The sequence below is a fragment of the Passer montanus genome, unplaced genomic scaffold, assembly GCF_014805655.1.
Source record: "Passer montanus isolate IOZ18808 unplaced genomic scaffold, ASM1480565v1 scaffold10, whole genome shotgun sequence".
NCBI lineage: Eukaryota > Metazoa > Chordata > Aves > Passeriformes > Passeridae > Passer > Passer montanus.
In genome coordinates, this window is record NW_024356505.1 from 9,851,764 (window position 1) to 9,869,668 (window position 17,905).

Below are 17,905 nucleotides of genomic sequence, written 5' to 3' on the forward strand. Positions count from 1 at the left end.
AGTATTGTCTCCAACTTACAAGCTCTCTTCAGGCATAATCATATCACTTATTCTGCTTAAGGCAAAAGTCATGAATTCTAAGCTGACAGTAATAACATAAACCAGGAACCTGGAGAGATGTTGACAGTTCAGGGAAGCAATGTAAGCAAATACTTTGCTATGGAACCTCTCTTTCTCTCAATTCCCTCTGCTTTCTCTCAATTCCCTCAAATTTACACTGCTGTTATAATTGATAAGAATTACTCCTTTCAAAAATCCTTCTTTAATCAGGCTAAATAGTTAGGAGTGCCACAGTCAACAACAAAGCACTGCCCATTTTCCTAAACATAGACAGTCAGAGGGAAGGAATTGAAACAGACACTTTCCACAATTTTATTTTGGTAGCTTTCTTATTTTTGTTTCTTATATAGTGTCTATTTTAGATTTATGATGCACTAAATAAACAAAAAACTGCAGAGACACAGCTGGAAAATACAAAAGAATGCCAACACAGAAGGGCAAAAGAAAATTATCAGTTGAATATATTTTTGATATGATGCTGTTTGTCATTTGAAATAAAAAAATATTAAAATATATATGCTGGTAGACCTACTGTTTTGATATAAACTCCTCCTTGCTGTGCTATAATACCCAAGAGTACTCTGGATGGAATCACTCCTGAATTGCTAACGGTTATTTAAAGAGAGTTAGCTATGTAGTTAAGTACTCATGTCAAGACATGCTACAATTAAGTACGAGCGTGTGGTAACCTGTGTGTAGAATGCTACTCTTGCAGGACAAGCCTGAGTGACTGATGAAAGGAATTCATTACTCCCAAAGTCATTTTGATGTATTAGTTTGTTGCTTCTAGCAGCAAAAATGCCACACACCTTTTATCACTGCATGTATTACTTAACCCTGCAGATAAAGGCCACCTTTGTGTACAGGATTTATGTTGCTTTTTATCAGTGTGGTGTCTGAGCATCTTCTGGGAAAAATCAGTACTGCCAGGGAGAAGTCCCTTGTGAATTCTGAGGCCATGCCTACAGGAGTGTGACTGTAACCACTAATAAAAGACAATGATGGGCTGTTAACATCCATGTAGAACTGAGCATTTTAATTTTTTCTGACCAAGTATGCAGCAAAAAGAAGGGAGTTGTAGGCAATGTAAAATACACCACATCAAATTATCAGTGCTTTTCCAGCCCAGAGCCTGCAGGAACAGATGCTTCTGCTCACTACCTTCTTCACCCCAGGATCTGCTGCTGGGACAGCACAGTACCCTGCAGCCCTCCTGTGGAAGGAAATGCTCAACATCTGGATAGACATCCCAGCAGAGAATTAAACACTATCTAGCAACCTGTAATAGGATCATTAGTGGTTTAGAGGAGCTGCAGAATGGGAAGAATAATGAATAAATGAAAGACTGAAAAGATTTCTTTATTGTTGGCTAATAGCAGTACCTGTAGAAAATTCAATGAAGAGACAAAAATGGAGTTGTAAGATGAGGGTAAAAAGCCTTGGGAAAGGGACGTGGTGTGAATAACAATTGAAAAGTGTCAAACACCTACAAAAATCGAACCAAATCGTAGGTTGTCTTAAAATTTACTTCCTCTTGTACAATTTTGATGTAAGAAAAACAGCAGTGCCCTTAAAAATTTAGTTCCATAATGAGATTACATCTCCAGTTAAGGGATGTTGGAAAACAGTCCTTCCTGGAAGTCTTGCATTTTCTTCTATGGGAATCTGTGTGTGAGCAGCATGACTAATGAGAACAGTAATATCAACTTCTAGCAAAGTTATTCTTCTTTTTCTATCACCTTTGCTTTAATAGGAATAGTTTTCTTATCTGTCTATTACTTGTGTGGTATTTTCTGCTACGGAAATCTACAGTCTCCCAGACTTCATAATATGCTAATCATTTCAGCTTTTTAGTTCTAGCTGCAATATCAACTGTGGGCTCTGTCATTTGCACATGAATGTCTAGTGATGAGTTTCACCCAAACAGATATAGAGGGGTTGCCATGTCAAACTGCAACGCAGAGTTTTCTGCACTGTCCCACTGTTAAGAGTGAACAGCTTGCTCTTGCTTTAGCTCAAGCTCTGCCCTGCTCTGTACAGACCATCCCTGCTAAATGCCTCATGCTGCTTCTGGCATGTGCTTCAGCCAGAGAGCAGAACAAGCACTGCAGCCCAGGCTCCAAGCAAACTCATATTTCATGTACAACCAGTATGTTTGAACTGGCTGAGCCACATCCAACCAGGAGAGAAGTTGATGGGAGCTTTGCCAGGACCCAAGTAAGCAGAGACCTGGCACTGGAAAAAGCCTTCCTTAATCTTTACTGCACTTACAACACTTTGTCCTCTTTCAGACAGATTAAGATAATTCTTTTTGCAAACACTTTAAGCTCGAATGCTGCCAAGGGTTTTCTTTAACTCCAGCCTGTGCTCTTCTCATCAGACCAGCATAGCAAAGAAACAAGTTGTGGGGCACAGCCTTTGTCTGACACAGGGCACCGTGTCACAACATCCAGGTCTCACCCAGGCATGGGATGATTGCAGTACTGCACAGGGCAGGTCACAGGAATGGGACTGAAACTGCAAGACCTGGGAACCAGGATGGCTTTTCCATCAGCAGCTGGGACAGCTTTTACCTGTTCAGAGCATTCATGAAACTACAGTTTGTATTTACTTCCAACATTTCAATTCTTCAAATATATTTTCTAAATTACACTTGCTGAGGTAGGATTAGAAAGGGGTATTATTTTCTCCCTGTCTGTGGCACAAAGACTGCTGACTCAGTAAGGGCAGCATTTGCAGGAAAATGCAATAGCAATAAATGTTTCAGAACTACATATTTTACTGACAGATTACTGCAATTTTTTCATCCAATATGTGAAGATTAATTGCTTACAGCAGGTTACACCTCTCCTACATTTACCATTAACTTGAACTACTGGTAATTAATTACAGGCTACACCAGTACCGGGTACTTATCTGCCCTACATTCTCTAGTATGTGTTCATTTGCCCCAAGTACAGCATACCATAAGCAGAACAAACATAACGCAGGTGATCACAACTTTCCCAAGCTTAAATCACAACTCTAAACAGAGAACATGTGATCATCAAATTTTCTTTGCACAAAAAACTCTATCCAAAATCCTTGTTGAACCTGGATCCTTGTTAAAATGACAATTGCCTACCCTACTAAGAAAGAATCTGCAGCATGCTGTTCCCCCAAAACTTTTCATTCCTAAAAATCATTGTGGTTCCTTTCAGATTAAAGATCTGTTAAACTATTCAGGCTAAAATTTGGAATTTGCGTCTACAAATCAAGCACCTCTTCAAAATCAGACGAGAATAACTTTTGGATGAAACACCAGCATTAAGTATCTTAGAGCATAAATGTTTTCTTAGGCCCGATATAAAAAATGTAGGATAAAAAAAGCATGAACAACAACAGCTTAATCCAGCCCAATTATCACATCCCCTTGTGGAATGGGCATGACTCCACTAATTACAACCTCAAAGAAATTATCATTATGGGAACAGACAAGTACCTCAGGCAGTACCACCTCGGCATCTCACCCGAGTGCTGGCTCCTCCTGCCAGCCTGTGTGTTGGTGGCCCCTCTGCTGGCCCACCCCATGAAGCAGTGGCACTGGGGTGACACTGAATAACCCCTGCTGTCATCGTGGGAGGTGACAGAATGGACAGACTCCCTGGATGGTGCTAACAAACCCACCGAGGAGATGAATGCCTTCAGCTGCACTTTCACACTCTGGAGTTAGTTTCAGTGTGAAACAAAATCTCACTTGCAAAGAGCCTAATTTCTTAGATAGAAGAGTACTGGTGCTTAACCTTGGAGCACTGAATTCTCATCCTCCTCTTGAGAAATAATAGAAGTTTCTGTCCTGCATGTATGGCTACCCCCTATCATTTCTGGATTATTCAAAACACTCTAGTCAGCATTTAAAAAAAGAAAACCAGCCCAATAATATTATTTTTTAGCATTTTTCCCGTTCAGCTAGCCAGAGGAAAAAACATGAATGATTTTTCACGCAATCAGCAAAGAATTTACTTTGCAGGAAAATGTCATACTGAATATTCATTATCTTATTTCTAGGGTTCTGAAATTTACTGGAGTTACTGAAGTAGGTGAAGGTTGTGATTTGAGGGCAAATCATGGCCTTTGTTTAAAATGCTGTACAAGACATATCAGCCTCAAGCAAAATGTCTGATAGAACTCTCACTGAACTACCAATTTCCCATAATATTCTTCTATTTTAGAGGACTTCTAAAGTTTATATAAAACAAACATGAAATTCTTTTTATCCTGTTTTATCTCTATTTGTTAGTACTGAAAAACGCTTGATAATTCACCAGTTTACTCCAAAGCCCAGTCCATACTTTATCTGAGGCTCCTGTGAGTAACAAAATAGAAGATGACCACTGAGTCTCTGATACCAAACCTCTCATGACTTCCCCCAGGAGCATTTGAATCAAAAGCAGCCATGGTAGCCATCATACAGACTTTTGTGAGGGTTTTTTTTTTTTTTTAGTTACTAATATTTTAGTTGATGCAATCCTTTTTTTTTTTTTTTTCCCCCACTGATTTGCATGAGATGATGGAAAACTACCAGTACTGGTAGAGAAGCCCATTGGGAATCCTAATCATCAATATCAAGGCTTCAGCTGCTACACCAGGTCTTCAGCCTGAGCAGATCCCCTTGCCTATTTAGCCCCACTCCTCTTATAGCTGTGATTGCTCCTACTCCTCCTGGCAAGTGAAATATGTTAGAAACAGCTGCTATTCCTCCTTCTGCTTTTCTCCTCTGTGGGAGGAAGGCAGAGAGGGTTGCCAACAGTGTAGTTGCTTAGCTGAAGCCAGCTATTTTTACATGACAGCACAGCCACAGAGCCCAGCCTTGCAGGCTGCTCCTGCCTGCACGTACAGAAGTTGAGATGAGCACAAGTCCTTGTAGGCCAAGGACCTGCCTTTCACATTAGAGCCACCTCAGAGACAAATAATCCTCTAAACACTTAAATTTCATTCAGCAGCAATACAAAAGAGGACCTAACACAATCATTAATGAGGTCCAGAGGTGTGTTTCCACTATTGCCAGAGCATTACATCAACTCCAAACATTTTTAAGCACAGGTACTTGGAACTAAGAATGCAGCACTTCTCTCACATTAAGCCAATAGAATAGTTTTTTTAAGCTGTTATCAGGGAAGAGTCTTGTGCTGCATCTTTATTCATATGAAGTGGATCAGGTAGCAGACGTGGCAGAAAATTCACTTATTTTTTCTCCTGTCTGAGTCAGTTTTAATCTGGAGTTGTTTGCTAGTGTCACCTATTGTGTAGCTGCATAAAACCATACATCAGTAAAAAGGTGGTGGTGAAGGAGAGGCCAGGGGTCCCTTCAGAGAGGGTTTGCCTTCTGTTGGACTAAAAGGGTTTTTGCAATGCCTACTTAGAGCTGCCCAACCTGAAGGATGGCATCCAACTACAAGCACAACAGAAAACATAATCTTTTATGGAATGTTTGGTACTCGAGCAAACCCCTCTGAAGTCTTGGAGAACATTTTGAGAATAACAGAAGTCTTGCTCCTCAACTGCAAAAACTGTAGGTAAAACTAAACACAAATTTGAAACTGTATTTTTTCTTGTAGAGATCATATTTTTCTGATTTCCTAGAGAATGTAGCATCGTTTTCAATTTCCATGATTGCTTTATTACACTATGTGAATGCAATAATATTTATAATCATCCCAGTTCCAGAACACTCTCTGGACCATTCCCTTATTTGTACAGAAACATCTACACCAAAAAATCTGTCACAGTGCACTATGTCTACTTCTTATTGTGCCTCAAATAAAGTAAAAATTTCCTTTTTTATGCCTGTTATAACATTCAAAATCACCCAGTGTCCAATCACAGGAATCAACTGAATGAGCATTGGAAGTCTCAACGGCATCTATTCCTCTTGGATATTACAACACCATTCAACTGAACCCAAAAACTACCATCACCAGTGTATTTATTTTGAAATAAAATGTGAATGGAGGACTTGTTGTGCCCTTCTCCAAAGGCCTTCCCTGCATCAGTATGCCTTCCCTAAAAAATGTCATTGTCAATGGAATTGCTTTGTTATAGAGTATGAATAGGTTTACATGTCAGGTCAGTTACTTAAGCAATTATTATTACTGGGAAAACCAAACCAGTAAATAATCAACCAATGCAGATATGTGAATCCAACAGATGATCCTACTAGAAATGCCCTAGAGACACGAAGATACATATAGAAAAGCTGATCTCTTTCATACTCGCCATGACTATGTGACAGGAAATTCACTCCCTGCTTTCCAAATAAAAACTGGCTCTAGTTCCTCTACTAGCTGGCCAGCACACTGAACACTAAAATCAACAGTCACGCTGAGAAGTATGCTTAACAAATGTCAGTAAGTCAATTCAGCTCAAGGACCAGACTCAAAACCAAAGTTTTGTTTGACAGCTCTTGCTGCCATACCACCTGGGAAATGAAAATATCCACATGTCACTGCTTACAAGGCTGTTTCTCATATGTAAAATAATTTCTAATTTTACATTTTCAGATGGCTGCTAACTGCACAAAATTCTCAGTTTATCATAATGTTAAGTCCTAGTCCATACAACTCTTTGGGATACGAGCGCGTAAGAGAAGAAGATCAAGCAAAGCCCACTTCAAATGAGAAGAGTGAGAAGAAATGGAGGCAAACAGACAACATCCCAACTTCAGATCCATGAGAAGGAAAGAAAACAGACCATATCCCAATTTGAGACCCATCCACCAAAGGCTTGTCAGAGAAGAGGAGCTTTGAACCATGTACAGAAAGACAACAAACTTGAGCTGTGGTGAAGGGTCGGTGGGAACCGGATTCATAACTCCACTGTGGAAAAATGCTTGAGTATATACATGGACAAATATAACCTGTGACCAATTTAGATGCAGCTCCTAAGGTAAATAATATATACCCCTATATTTACATAGTGCAAACATTTACCTTTGGTACTTATTAGAAAGTTTTTATCATAAGCTCCAGTCAAATATTAGTTGGGACCCAAAGTCATATTAATTTTGCAGTGGGATAGCAATACTTATTAAAGTACAGGAAAATAGAAACAGGTCCTCTGACAAAACTTTTTCTTCTCAGGTTTCATAGAAAGACTGGTATTAATTATGAAAATTTTAAACTGAATGCTTACCTTTTCAACTGGAGTGTTTTCTTCACTCGTTACGCTTGCTTTTCTTGATTCATTTTTTGTTCTGCTCAGCCTCCGGGACACTTTTTCTCTAAGCAAAGTGGCATATCCAATGTGCTCATATATGGGGTTTGTTGTCATTTTGGAAATATACTCAGAAGCCTTTGTTTCTATGTACAATGTTATCAAGCCATCTGTAACCAGATCATGGATTGATTCAAATCTCTTCTCCCCAACAAAGTGCTTTCCATCGTAGAACAACCTGTAGTTTAAGGTCTGATTTCCAAATCTGCAAACACCAGAAAAATACAGAGGGAGAGAAGAAAGAGAGAATTCAGACCGTGCTGAAGGCTCTTCCATCATGAAGCATTTTTGAGGTACAGAAAGCAGGTGCTTAACCACATATGGGCATATTTACAGTCAATGAAGAGATGGACATCTACCAAGTAATCAAAATCCTAAGGGTCTGAATCAGGCTCTGTCAGGAAGCCAGGGAGACCAAGCTGCTAATTCAGGGCCAAATTAAATATCCAAAGTTATGTGGGAAAATTAAAGCCCTATTAACAGCAGGTGTAATCTACTGAGATTTTTAAAGTGTTTTAATAATCCAAGTGCTGTAGTAGCACATTCAGTTTGTGACACTGATGTTGGAATCCCATCATTGATTAAAGCATTCAAAGACACGTTATTGTGTTAAATGGTCCTTGCATTGCATCAAAACTGCATGTCTGCAAATTTTGTTGGGACCTCAAATCACATGGTTTAAGCCTTTTATTTTTCATCCAGATTTTTCATATAAAATCCCAATTTATAATTAAATTCAGTTTTTGATTCTACAAATAATTATCCAGATGGATTTAGAAAACATGTTGTTTCATCAAAACAATAGGCATTTTGCCATAATTTTTATCCTTTATTATTTTTTTTATTTTTCATTTTGAAATCTCCTCCAAAACCCTAAAAAACTGTGTTTGTTCTTTTTCAGCTGACACAAATTGGTTTTAATTTGCACCACTTTTTAGTTGGCATGACTCACCAGCTTTTCCAGCTTTACCATCTGCACATCAATACAAATTCTAAGCATGATTTCATCACTGTATCACAGCTACTTGGGCTAACTCCTCAAAGGATTTTTCTTCATGTCTTACTAGCAGACGGGTAAAAATGCAGACTTGTAGTTTGTGTATAACTCACAGGAGTAATAATGCTATAAAAATTTTGAAATATTGCCAAAGAGTTTGTTTCATCAAAACGCAATCGAATATCTTGTCCTCTTGCTTCTCTTGCTAGTACATAGCAAAGTCTTCTTAAAGAAGACCTGAGTGGGCACGTTTTGAATGACACAGCTAAGCCAGGAAAGGGACCTGTGAGGGGCAGTGAGTTTGGAGCTTGGGTTCCCACTGCATTTTTCATTCAGTTTAATAGCAGACTCTTAATTCTTTGAGCAGCAGCATCCCATGATTCACAACGCATTCCTACAAAAAACTTGAGCTCCTATTGGGGAAGAAAACTGCCAGTTTTCAGCTTCTGGATGTCATGATTTTCCAGCTTTATTTGGGGTTATTATCACAGATAGTTGTTGATGTTTGTACACAACACTGAGCTCCAAGGACAACTTGGCTGTGTCCTCTACTGGGACACATTCCTATTCTGTATTCACTTGCATCTTTTATACTCTTGAAGGAGAAGATCCATCTTTACAAAACTTAACTCTAGGTAAAAAAAAAATATCTGAAAATGGGCATTGCTTTTGAAAAAAGACTTCCTAGCCAGGTGCTGAAGGAGAGACTGGGTTGCTGCAGTACTGTGATGGTCAAACTGCTGAGAAGAGGGTGTTAAAGCACCCTGGTGTCACGCAGTGTATTAGCTAACGGTGGAGACAGACTTCACTCAAAAAGAGACCAATATAATCCCCTCCATTAAGCACACTTACACTAGAACTATTAAAGCAGCATTTACCTGAGAGCAAGGGTGTAGCAGCCGGGTTGCCGCTGGCTTTCTCTAAGAATATACGCTCCTTCTACACCAGCAAGTATTTCATCTGCTTGCTCCCGAGAAATGATCCCGTGAAACCTAAGGGGAGATATTTCCGTGACTTACAGAATAATCCAATCATAAAAACACCCTTCTCCACCCCACAAAACATTTGAAAACTTCAGCACTCTTGAGTGCCATGGTTTAAGCCATCAGGGTAGCATCCAAGGAGCAGGATGGTCACCTGGCCTGGACAAGTTCAGCACAGACACAAAAATTACACTGGAAATGCACTTTCAGTCAGGATAAACTCAGCTACACCCAAAGATTATTTTCTGTAAATGCTCAGTCTTTTCACAACTTTTCTCTTTTACCAGTCTATGCCCTTCCTCCTTGTTTCCTTTCTGGTGGCCTTACAACAGAATTGAAAACTAGGCAAAAAGGCATTTAAATAAAAATGAACTATTGCATTTTAATATGTAGTTATTTAAAGGCAGGTATTTATATACATAAATATTTAAGTATAATTAAAATCATAGGTCTTCTGATAATCAATTTGCTTCATTTTAATATTATATTGCTTCCTCAAATTTGTAAGGAAAACAGAGACTAAAATGGAAACAATTATTCAAAATTCTATTCTGCATATATTAAAGTAGAAGAAGGTACAGAGAAGTCTTGAGAAAAACATTGTTTTCTTCATGTCAAGGAGCTCCTCATTCAGTGCTGGAAAAAAGCAATACTTCTCTGATTCTTTTGTCATTGCTATTTTAAGAAAGAAAGAGGGCCTAGGATGCACAATTAACCTTATGAAAACCAATATTTAGCAGTGATCTCTCCATAAGTACAAATTCAGTCTTGACAGCAGTTTGAGTCTTAACTCCTACGCGCATTTTGCTAGCTGATAAGTCTCTGAGGATCTCTTCAGAGGTTTTGGAAGTTTCTATTTTTGCTGCTGTCTAAAAAAAGGCACTAAAATGTACTGGCCTTCAGCATTTTCTCTTTTCTGACAATACATATGAAGTGGCACATTTCTAACACTGCCTCTGGCTTGGTAATGAAAGAGAAGAAAAACATGTTGGATGTAAGTGCAATTGTTCCGTTCTCTTTACGTTGTCTTTTCACAACTAATACATATTGAAAATATTAGGTTTAGATGACATTTCCAGTGGGACTTCATGGTAAAGGTAATGTGAATTGATTAATCTTTTCTCTCTGTGCAGGTGGGGGACAAACATCCTCTAAATGACATAACTGAAACATGAGTTTAACTGGTAAACTCAAGGCAATAAATAATTTTAGTCAAAAATAATAAGCATAAGATATTCTCCACAAAATGCAGTGATCAGGATCTGTGATCAATTTAAGAAATCATCTGGATGTGATACTTGGGGCACCTGTGAAATTTCTTTAACCATGAGTGGTAAGCACTTGGCAATCTGGGCTTTCTTATGGATATTTTTAGTACATTTTTATAAGAGCATGAAAAGTATGTGGTACAAGATCCCCTGAACTACTGCCTGCTTCTGACAGCAGCCGACAAGAAATGCTTACAGAAAGGGTGCAGGAAGCAGTGACATATTTCTTTCACTTCTCATCCCTGTCTATCCATCACTGCTGTAGACACAATTGTGTCTGATCACTAGTGACCTTACCCTTCACGTATTTGAGAATCTCACTTGTAAACCCTTTTAGTCTTGGTGCTTTTGGCCTCTGCAGCTGCCTCTGGCAATGAACTTGAAAAAGGCACAGTGCATGTCCCCTTCTTGGGCACCACTGAGGTGACCTCCTGTGGCAGGAGCTGCATCCCTTCACTCCAGCATTGCTGCCCCTTCCAGCACCTTTCTCTTCTCCCATAACCTTTGAGACAAGGATGGAGGAGTAAAGGGTAGAGAGGGACAGTGCACAGAAATATGTGCACTACCTAAAGTGCAGCCACATCACAGGTTTATACAGAAATGTAATGATGGCTTTTTCAGTTTCTTTCCCTAGAAATTGCTGTTTCTCTTTCCAAGTACTTCTGAGTAGTGACTCAGCTGCTTTTATAAGACTACCTTAGTACTTCTGAAATCTCCTTTCTGAATGATAATAACTAGGGTGATCTTGCCTGGACAGGTTCACCAAAATGGCATCTTACAGTTCCTGTCAGCCCTGCTGCCCCACAAACCCAGGCACGTTCCAGGATAAGAGACTGCAGCAATGGTTTTACAAGTCCTGCTGCAGGAAGTATGACGTGTAACTCAACTAGCTGCTGTCTTCAGCTCTGTTCTACTCTAGTGGCTAGATCTGCATTCCTCATTGGCAAAGGTAATATTTAAAAATGAAACTTCAGCAATTAGGGGCAAAACTATTGGTTCTTGAGCTTTCTGGTGGTAGATCATTAAACACATATGGTGTGTCTGGGATGGAATGAAAAATAGAACATGGGATCTATGTAATTCAGCTAGTGATAAGGGCTGGGGTCTCAGCATATTACTCCAGCAAAGGCAAAATGCCAAGGCTGGGTGCCTGCTGCAGTGGCTGTGCATTTCCCCTTCACCTAGATCTCACAGCCCCTTCCTAGTTATTTATTGGAAAAAAAGAGTTCTGAGCGCAAAGGAACTACACTCTGGTGGTTTGGTATTTTCCTTCAAAGAAAAATACACCTCTCTGGGTATCCTGGACCTTGTAACTTTAGCAGGGAGAACAGCAGTTACACAAGCAGTAGAATACACATATTTCCACAACTCAGTAGGGTGGTGAAAGCATAGGAACATACACAAAAAGGCAGTGAGAGAGATAAGCTTCTTCTCCACTTCCCAGGCCAGTGCAGCACCACTAGCAGGTTTAAACAACAACTAAAATAAAAGGAAGGAACACCCCAGACAAATTTTTTTGCCCAAAACTCCCTGAGAGAAGTAAAACAAACATGCAGGCTCACACAACAGCACGATCCAAGGATCGTGACCAGCAACAATGGATTGTAACACAGCTATATTATTAGGCTTTCACTGTATTTGGCTCCCAGTTAAAGATAAAATAAAATATTTTATTAGACCTCCATTGTGCTTTTTTTTTTTTTTAAGTTCTAGAGTAAAAACTTTTGGATATACCCAACAGACAATTAAAAGAGAAAAACACTTACTCTCTTCCATAATACTTTGGTCTGTTCTCCACCTAAATTTTGAAAGAAAGAAAAAAAGTATTAAAAACATAATTCTAAATAAGCTACATAAAAATAAATTACTCTTGATTAATAAGGAGGACTACTGCACCCATCTAAGCTACAATATTCTGAAGACTCAAAAACTGTGACTGGAACATGACTACACAAAAGAACAGAAAAATGAAAACAGAAGAGGTGGTTTTATTGATATATGTCTGGGAGGGAAAATATGTATCAGTAGTCAAAAAATAGAACTACACATAATTGTATGAAATCTGACCAAACAGACAAAGAATATTTTACTGCAGTTTTGCCAATCTAGTATTGATAATGCATTTTTGTTATATACCCTTTGTATACATTTGCATAGCCTTTATTTATATTACATATGCATAATGTATATATACTATATATAATATAGACATTTATATACCCTTTATATACATTTTTTGCCTTGATATGGCAACTGACCCGAAACAAAATATTTAAAATCCTTGGAAAAAAACAGGGTTTTATGCATTTAGACCTAGTCCTAAATTCTGTCAAGTCTCAAGCTTTTGTGGGCCTGACTTAAAGTATGCTGGAAGTTGCCGGGAAGACTGCCAATCATTTCAGAGATCTTTGAACCAAATCTCAGGGATGTGAACCAGGAGCTCTGGGCAGGCGTGGCACGGCAAGTACTGGCTCCTAGTGCCACTCTCAGTGCCATTCCCAGTGCCATTCACGGTGCCATCATTCCTGGTGCATTCCCGGTGCTGCTCCCGATGCCATTCTGGTGCCATTCCCAGTGCCACTCCCGGTGCCATTCCCAGTGCCATTCCCAGTGCCATTCACGGTGCCATCATTCCTGGTGCTGCTCCCGATGCCATTTCCAGTGCCATTTGCAGTGCCATCATTCCCGGTGCCATTCCCGGTGTTGCTCCTGGTGCCATTCCCGGTGCTGCTCCTGATGCCATTCTGGTGCCATTTGCGGTGCCATCATTACCGGTGCTGCTCCTGGTGTCATTCCCAGTGCCATTCCTGCTGCCGCTCCTGGTGCCATTCCCAGTGCCATTTGTGGTGCCATCATTCCCAGTGCCATTTGCAGTGCCATCATTCACAGTGCCACTGCCGGTGCCGCTCTCGGTGCCATTCCCGGTGCCATCATTCCCCGTGCCATCATTCCCGGTGCCATTTGCGGTGCCACCATTCCCGGTGCCATCATTCCCGTCCCGCGGCGCGGCCGGCAGGGGGCGCGGCCGGCCCAGCCTTGGCTCGGGGCCGCTCCCGGGGCGCCCCAATTAGCGCGGCCCTGCCGGGGCTCATTAACGCCCAGGCATCATTAACGCACCCGCAGCCCAGCGTCGGCAGGAAGAGTCGCTCCCTGGCCAGCTGCAGAGCATGCCGATAGTGTCATCTCGCCGGGCTGCAGCTTCAGGCTGTGCTTTCATCAGGAGGAGAGACAGAACTTCCTCCAGGATGCACATAAAGTGTCCAAATTATTGAAGAAGATTATCTCAGATCTCTATATCTCCATGAAGATGGAGAACCGGTGGAATTACTGCTTCATACAAGCTAACACGTGTATGAAAAGTGATTTTAAGACTCCTTCATTCTTTAGTATAAAACCCATTTAGTGATTTTCCCTCAATTTCTTTGACTGGAAACAAGTGCTCTTGTTCTTGTTTTCATGAATTCTTATTATTTTGCTCATAAAAACTTTAAATTGGCAAAGGTTTCCATTTTACTTTTTTTCCCTTTCTTTTTTTTTTTCTGAATAGCAAATGCATAACTGTCACATTTTTGATTGTACATGCCAAGCACTGAAGAGAAGCAGCTGACTTTCTACCCTGCAGTCACTAGGGCTACAACACAGCACAAGATGAACAAAAGTCTGTACAAGATAATGAGAATCTTCAATGGAAGCCCTATGGGAGTTCAATCAAGTCCTTACTGTGCTTCTTTCCCAGCTCGGTATTTCTTTTCTAGCACGGCACTAACAATAGCAGTATCATACCCTTGGAACTCCTGCCCAGGAATAATACCTTGATACAAACATTTCTGAGCTCTGAGGGGCAGGAATAAGAGAGAAAAGAATACACAGAACTGAAGAGAGAGCAAAATCAAAGGAATTGCCAAGTGCAGGTGCTGTCTTTCTATGTGCATATACGGGAACTTGGAGAAGAAAGTGCATTAATTCAATTTAGCTTTCTAAGTAAAAAAATAATATCAACAAAAGATGTATTACCTCTGAAAGGAGGTTGTTCATATGTTCATCTTCAACAGCACTATATGACTTATTATCTTGGAACTGTGCAGCCTTCTTGTCATCCTTATAGACATTAATAACCCTTGAAAGCATAGATTTAGCTGGCAACTCAATTAAAAATAGGGTATCAAAAACTGGGTTACATAAGAAAACCTCATGCAATCTTCTCTTTCATGGAAACAAAGGCTACTCAGTGCACTGAAAATTGCCAAATAAAACACTTAGACAAAAGAAGTAAAGCATGACTTCCATTTAGTAGTCAGAATCTGCTTCTATTTAAAAATACTTATTTACCTTGATTGCATTTATATACAGAATAAACCCCAACACTTTCAATCTGCCTCAGAAAAATGAAAGTTACTCAGACCCACCTTCGAAATTAGCTTTAAGCAGAGGTTCCCCCATGTAAGTATATATATGTAACAATATATATATAAAGTACAAAAGCAATCTGGGAATAACTCCTTGAACAAGGAGAGGCACATTATTTCATCCTTCTCACACTATTTATGCAAAAATACAAACTTTTCTGTGAAATTTTCATCATTTAGCTAGCAATTGACTGAACCACCCTGGATAATGTAATTTCCTCTTTCCCTGCTGTTCATGAGCTAAAAGATTTGCTCTACTGTGAATCCACACAAAGTCTCTCAACTTCTCCCTTCTTCCATAGAACAGAAACCAGAAACCTTCACTCCAAAACATCTTTTAGCACTCACATGTCTAAAATCACCACAACTTCAGTATTTGGCTTTAGACAGGAAAGATACTGTAGTATTTCCTGAAATGAAGCTCCTGATCTATCAGACCATCCTGGTGCCTCAGAATCTAAAAGTCCCCTCTTGTGCTTACTGCAACCTTTGCCCTAAAACATTTCTGTCCTAACCAAATTTATGACTAGGAACAAACACAAGGAAACAAAGTTAAAGCAAGATAAAAGATCAAAAATAACATCAGGGTCTCTACATCAAAACCAGAATGTTGGACTGAACTTGGAAACAAACCAAAAGCCTGCACAATTGATGAAGCAGAGGCTTAAAAATATCAAAGGAGCCAGTAGGTCTGTTTTGTGCCGACTGCAGACTCTGTAAAAAACTTCAAGGGAAATTCTATATATTCCAGAAGGCAAAGGTGACTGAAATTCAGTTGGGATTAGCTTTCCCTCTCCTGTTATAAATGGGCTTGCACACACAAAGTCAAGCAGATCCACCTGAAAGAACTCTCAGCAGCAGAAAGAGCAGAAAATGCACAGGTAGGGAAGTGACTATTTCCTGGTGGTAGGAGCCCAGAACAATCAGCCCTATTCTGAGAATACACACACTTAGACCTTTTTTTAATACATAATGCCCATGAAGAACACTTACGTCATTTTCAGTACAGTCCTCACAATTTTCTTGCTGAAAAAAGAGCCACCTGTCCTAGGCAACCAGTTGGCTCTAATGCATAACTCCCTAGACAGGGAGCAAGGGGAGAGATCAGAGGATTACTCCAATTCTCTGACTGGATCCTTACGCTAACAGACAAAAACAAAGCACAAAAATGAGGAAAATCACATAAGGCAAATTACAGCTCTTCACTAGTGAAAACCCTAATGAAAACATATTTTGCCTTGAAGAGCATCACAGCTTGCTTTTACTTCCCCCATACTGAAGATAAATTACATGGTTTCCCCCCTCTCCACTAAAAGTATGCGACAGCATTCAATTAAAAAGTGAGATGATAATTTTTTGGCTTGGAAAAAGGCATTATTGCCAATTTCAAACTAAAAATGTTCTTCCAGAGCAGGCACTTCTGGCTGTTGTTCCAGAAGCCATAGGGAATATGCTGAAAATCATTAATGAAATTCATAATTGTATAAATTGTGAAACACCAGTGAATGCCAAAATTGTTTAAAACTCATGTCACATTGATCAGGAAATAAGATGTATGGTGAAACAACCTAAATCACTACTAATCCAGTAATCTTACAAAGCCAGCAACATTCAATGACATCTAATCTTGATGCATGCTCAAAGAGAAATGAAACCCTGCACAGCTCTCCTGGCACTCTACAAAAGCCTTTGGAAGCTCGTGTTTGAGAGATTCTGCATACTCCAGCCTTGATTGCCAGCCTGCCAAACCTGATTGCCTCTCCCCACCCCACAAAAAACCCTTACTTGTTCACAGTCTAGTTTTACATAATTTTTTGCAATGTTACAGCATATCCTTCAAGGTTGTACTTGGATTTGATGTCAACACTGAGAAGGAAATAAACCTTCTTAAAATGAACTAGCTATATGAGCTAATTCAATATATTATGTTCACATAATTTCAAAGTTTACTGAATTTCAGTGCACTGGGATTTGTGGCTCCTCTTCTGGCCAGGATGGTTTAGCCCTAGCATGACATATTCCCACTAATGTACAGATTATTGTATTAAAATCCCACACCACTCTGCAAGATAACTCATCACAAAACTACTGGGAATGATGCAGGCAGGAGGTGAGCATCCCCTAATGTGACAGTTTTTCATTGCAAGCACTGACATCCGAGCCACACTGCACTGAAGAGTTCAAGATACCCTGAAGAATTCTTTCTACGTAAGTACTATCACAGAAATAAAATAACCCTAATTTCAGAAAAATTTAATTTCTCTTCAGCTTCATTGCACAAGACATATTTCCTTATCCAGTGGCCAGAGCTGAAATCTAGAAATGCTGGAATGAAAGTTTAGAAATCCCCTCAGGACAGCAATTCTACAAGTCAGAAGAGCCAGCACAGCAGAGCATTGTGTACTGTGGACCTATTTCAGCCACTACCTTAATACATCCATGATGAGAATATAAATATTGTTTTGGAAAGAAACAATAAGGTGGGTAGCTGCACCTGGTTCTCTGTTCTTCAAAATACAGAAAGAACAGGGAAACAAGATCCATGAGTTAATAATGTTGGTGTGTTTACTCAGCGCAGGCAGTGAGGCATTTTCCCAAAGGAAGTTTAATCTGATATATTTTCTGTTTGGAACAATCCTAATTATTTTTCAGTAACTCTGGTTGACTGGATATAAATACGTTTTTCAGCTCAGTTTGACATAAAGAGAAATAGAAGGGTTGGAAGAGAAGCTTTCAAGACAAGGCTAGTAAAAAACAGACTGTAAAAAAAGGAGTTTATTGTCTGTATTGTTCAGCTTTTGGCAGATTTATCATAAGCCCACTGCAAACTTTATACCTATAATCAACAACCAAAATGGATTAAGGGGAATTGCAAGCCCCTATTAAATGGAATGAAGGAAAACTGTGCTGTATTTCGTTACTCCTATTAAACCTTTTTTT

General features: G+C 39.6%; 1 protein-coding gene across 1 annotated transcript in view; it reads right to left on the reverse strand.

The window, feature by feature from the left end:
• Positions 1-17,905, reverse strand: part of CHN2 (chimerin 2) — a 158,542-nt gene that overhangs the window by 56,268 nt on the left and 84,369 nt on the right. Inside the window, exons 4-6 of the mRNA XM_039710590.1 lie at positions 12,326-12,357; positions 9,187-9,300; positions 7,231-7,516 (exon numbers count right to left, since the gene is read on the reverse strand). Of these exons, the coding sequence (XP_039566524.1) occupies positions 7,231-7,516; positions 9,187-9,300; positions 12,326-12,357 (432 nt within the window). The remainder of the gene's footprint in view (positions 1-7,230; positions 7,517-9,186; positions 9,301-12,325; positions 12,358-17,905) is intronic.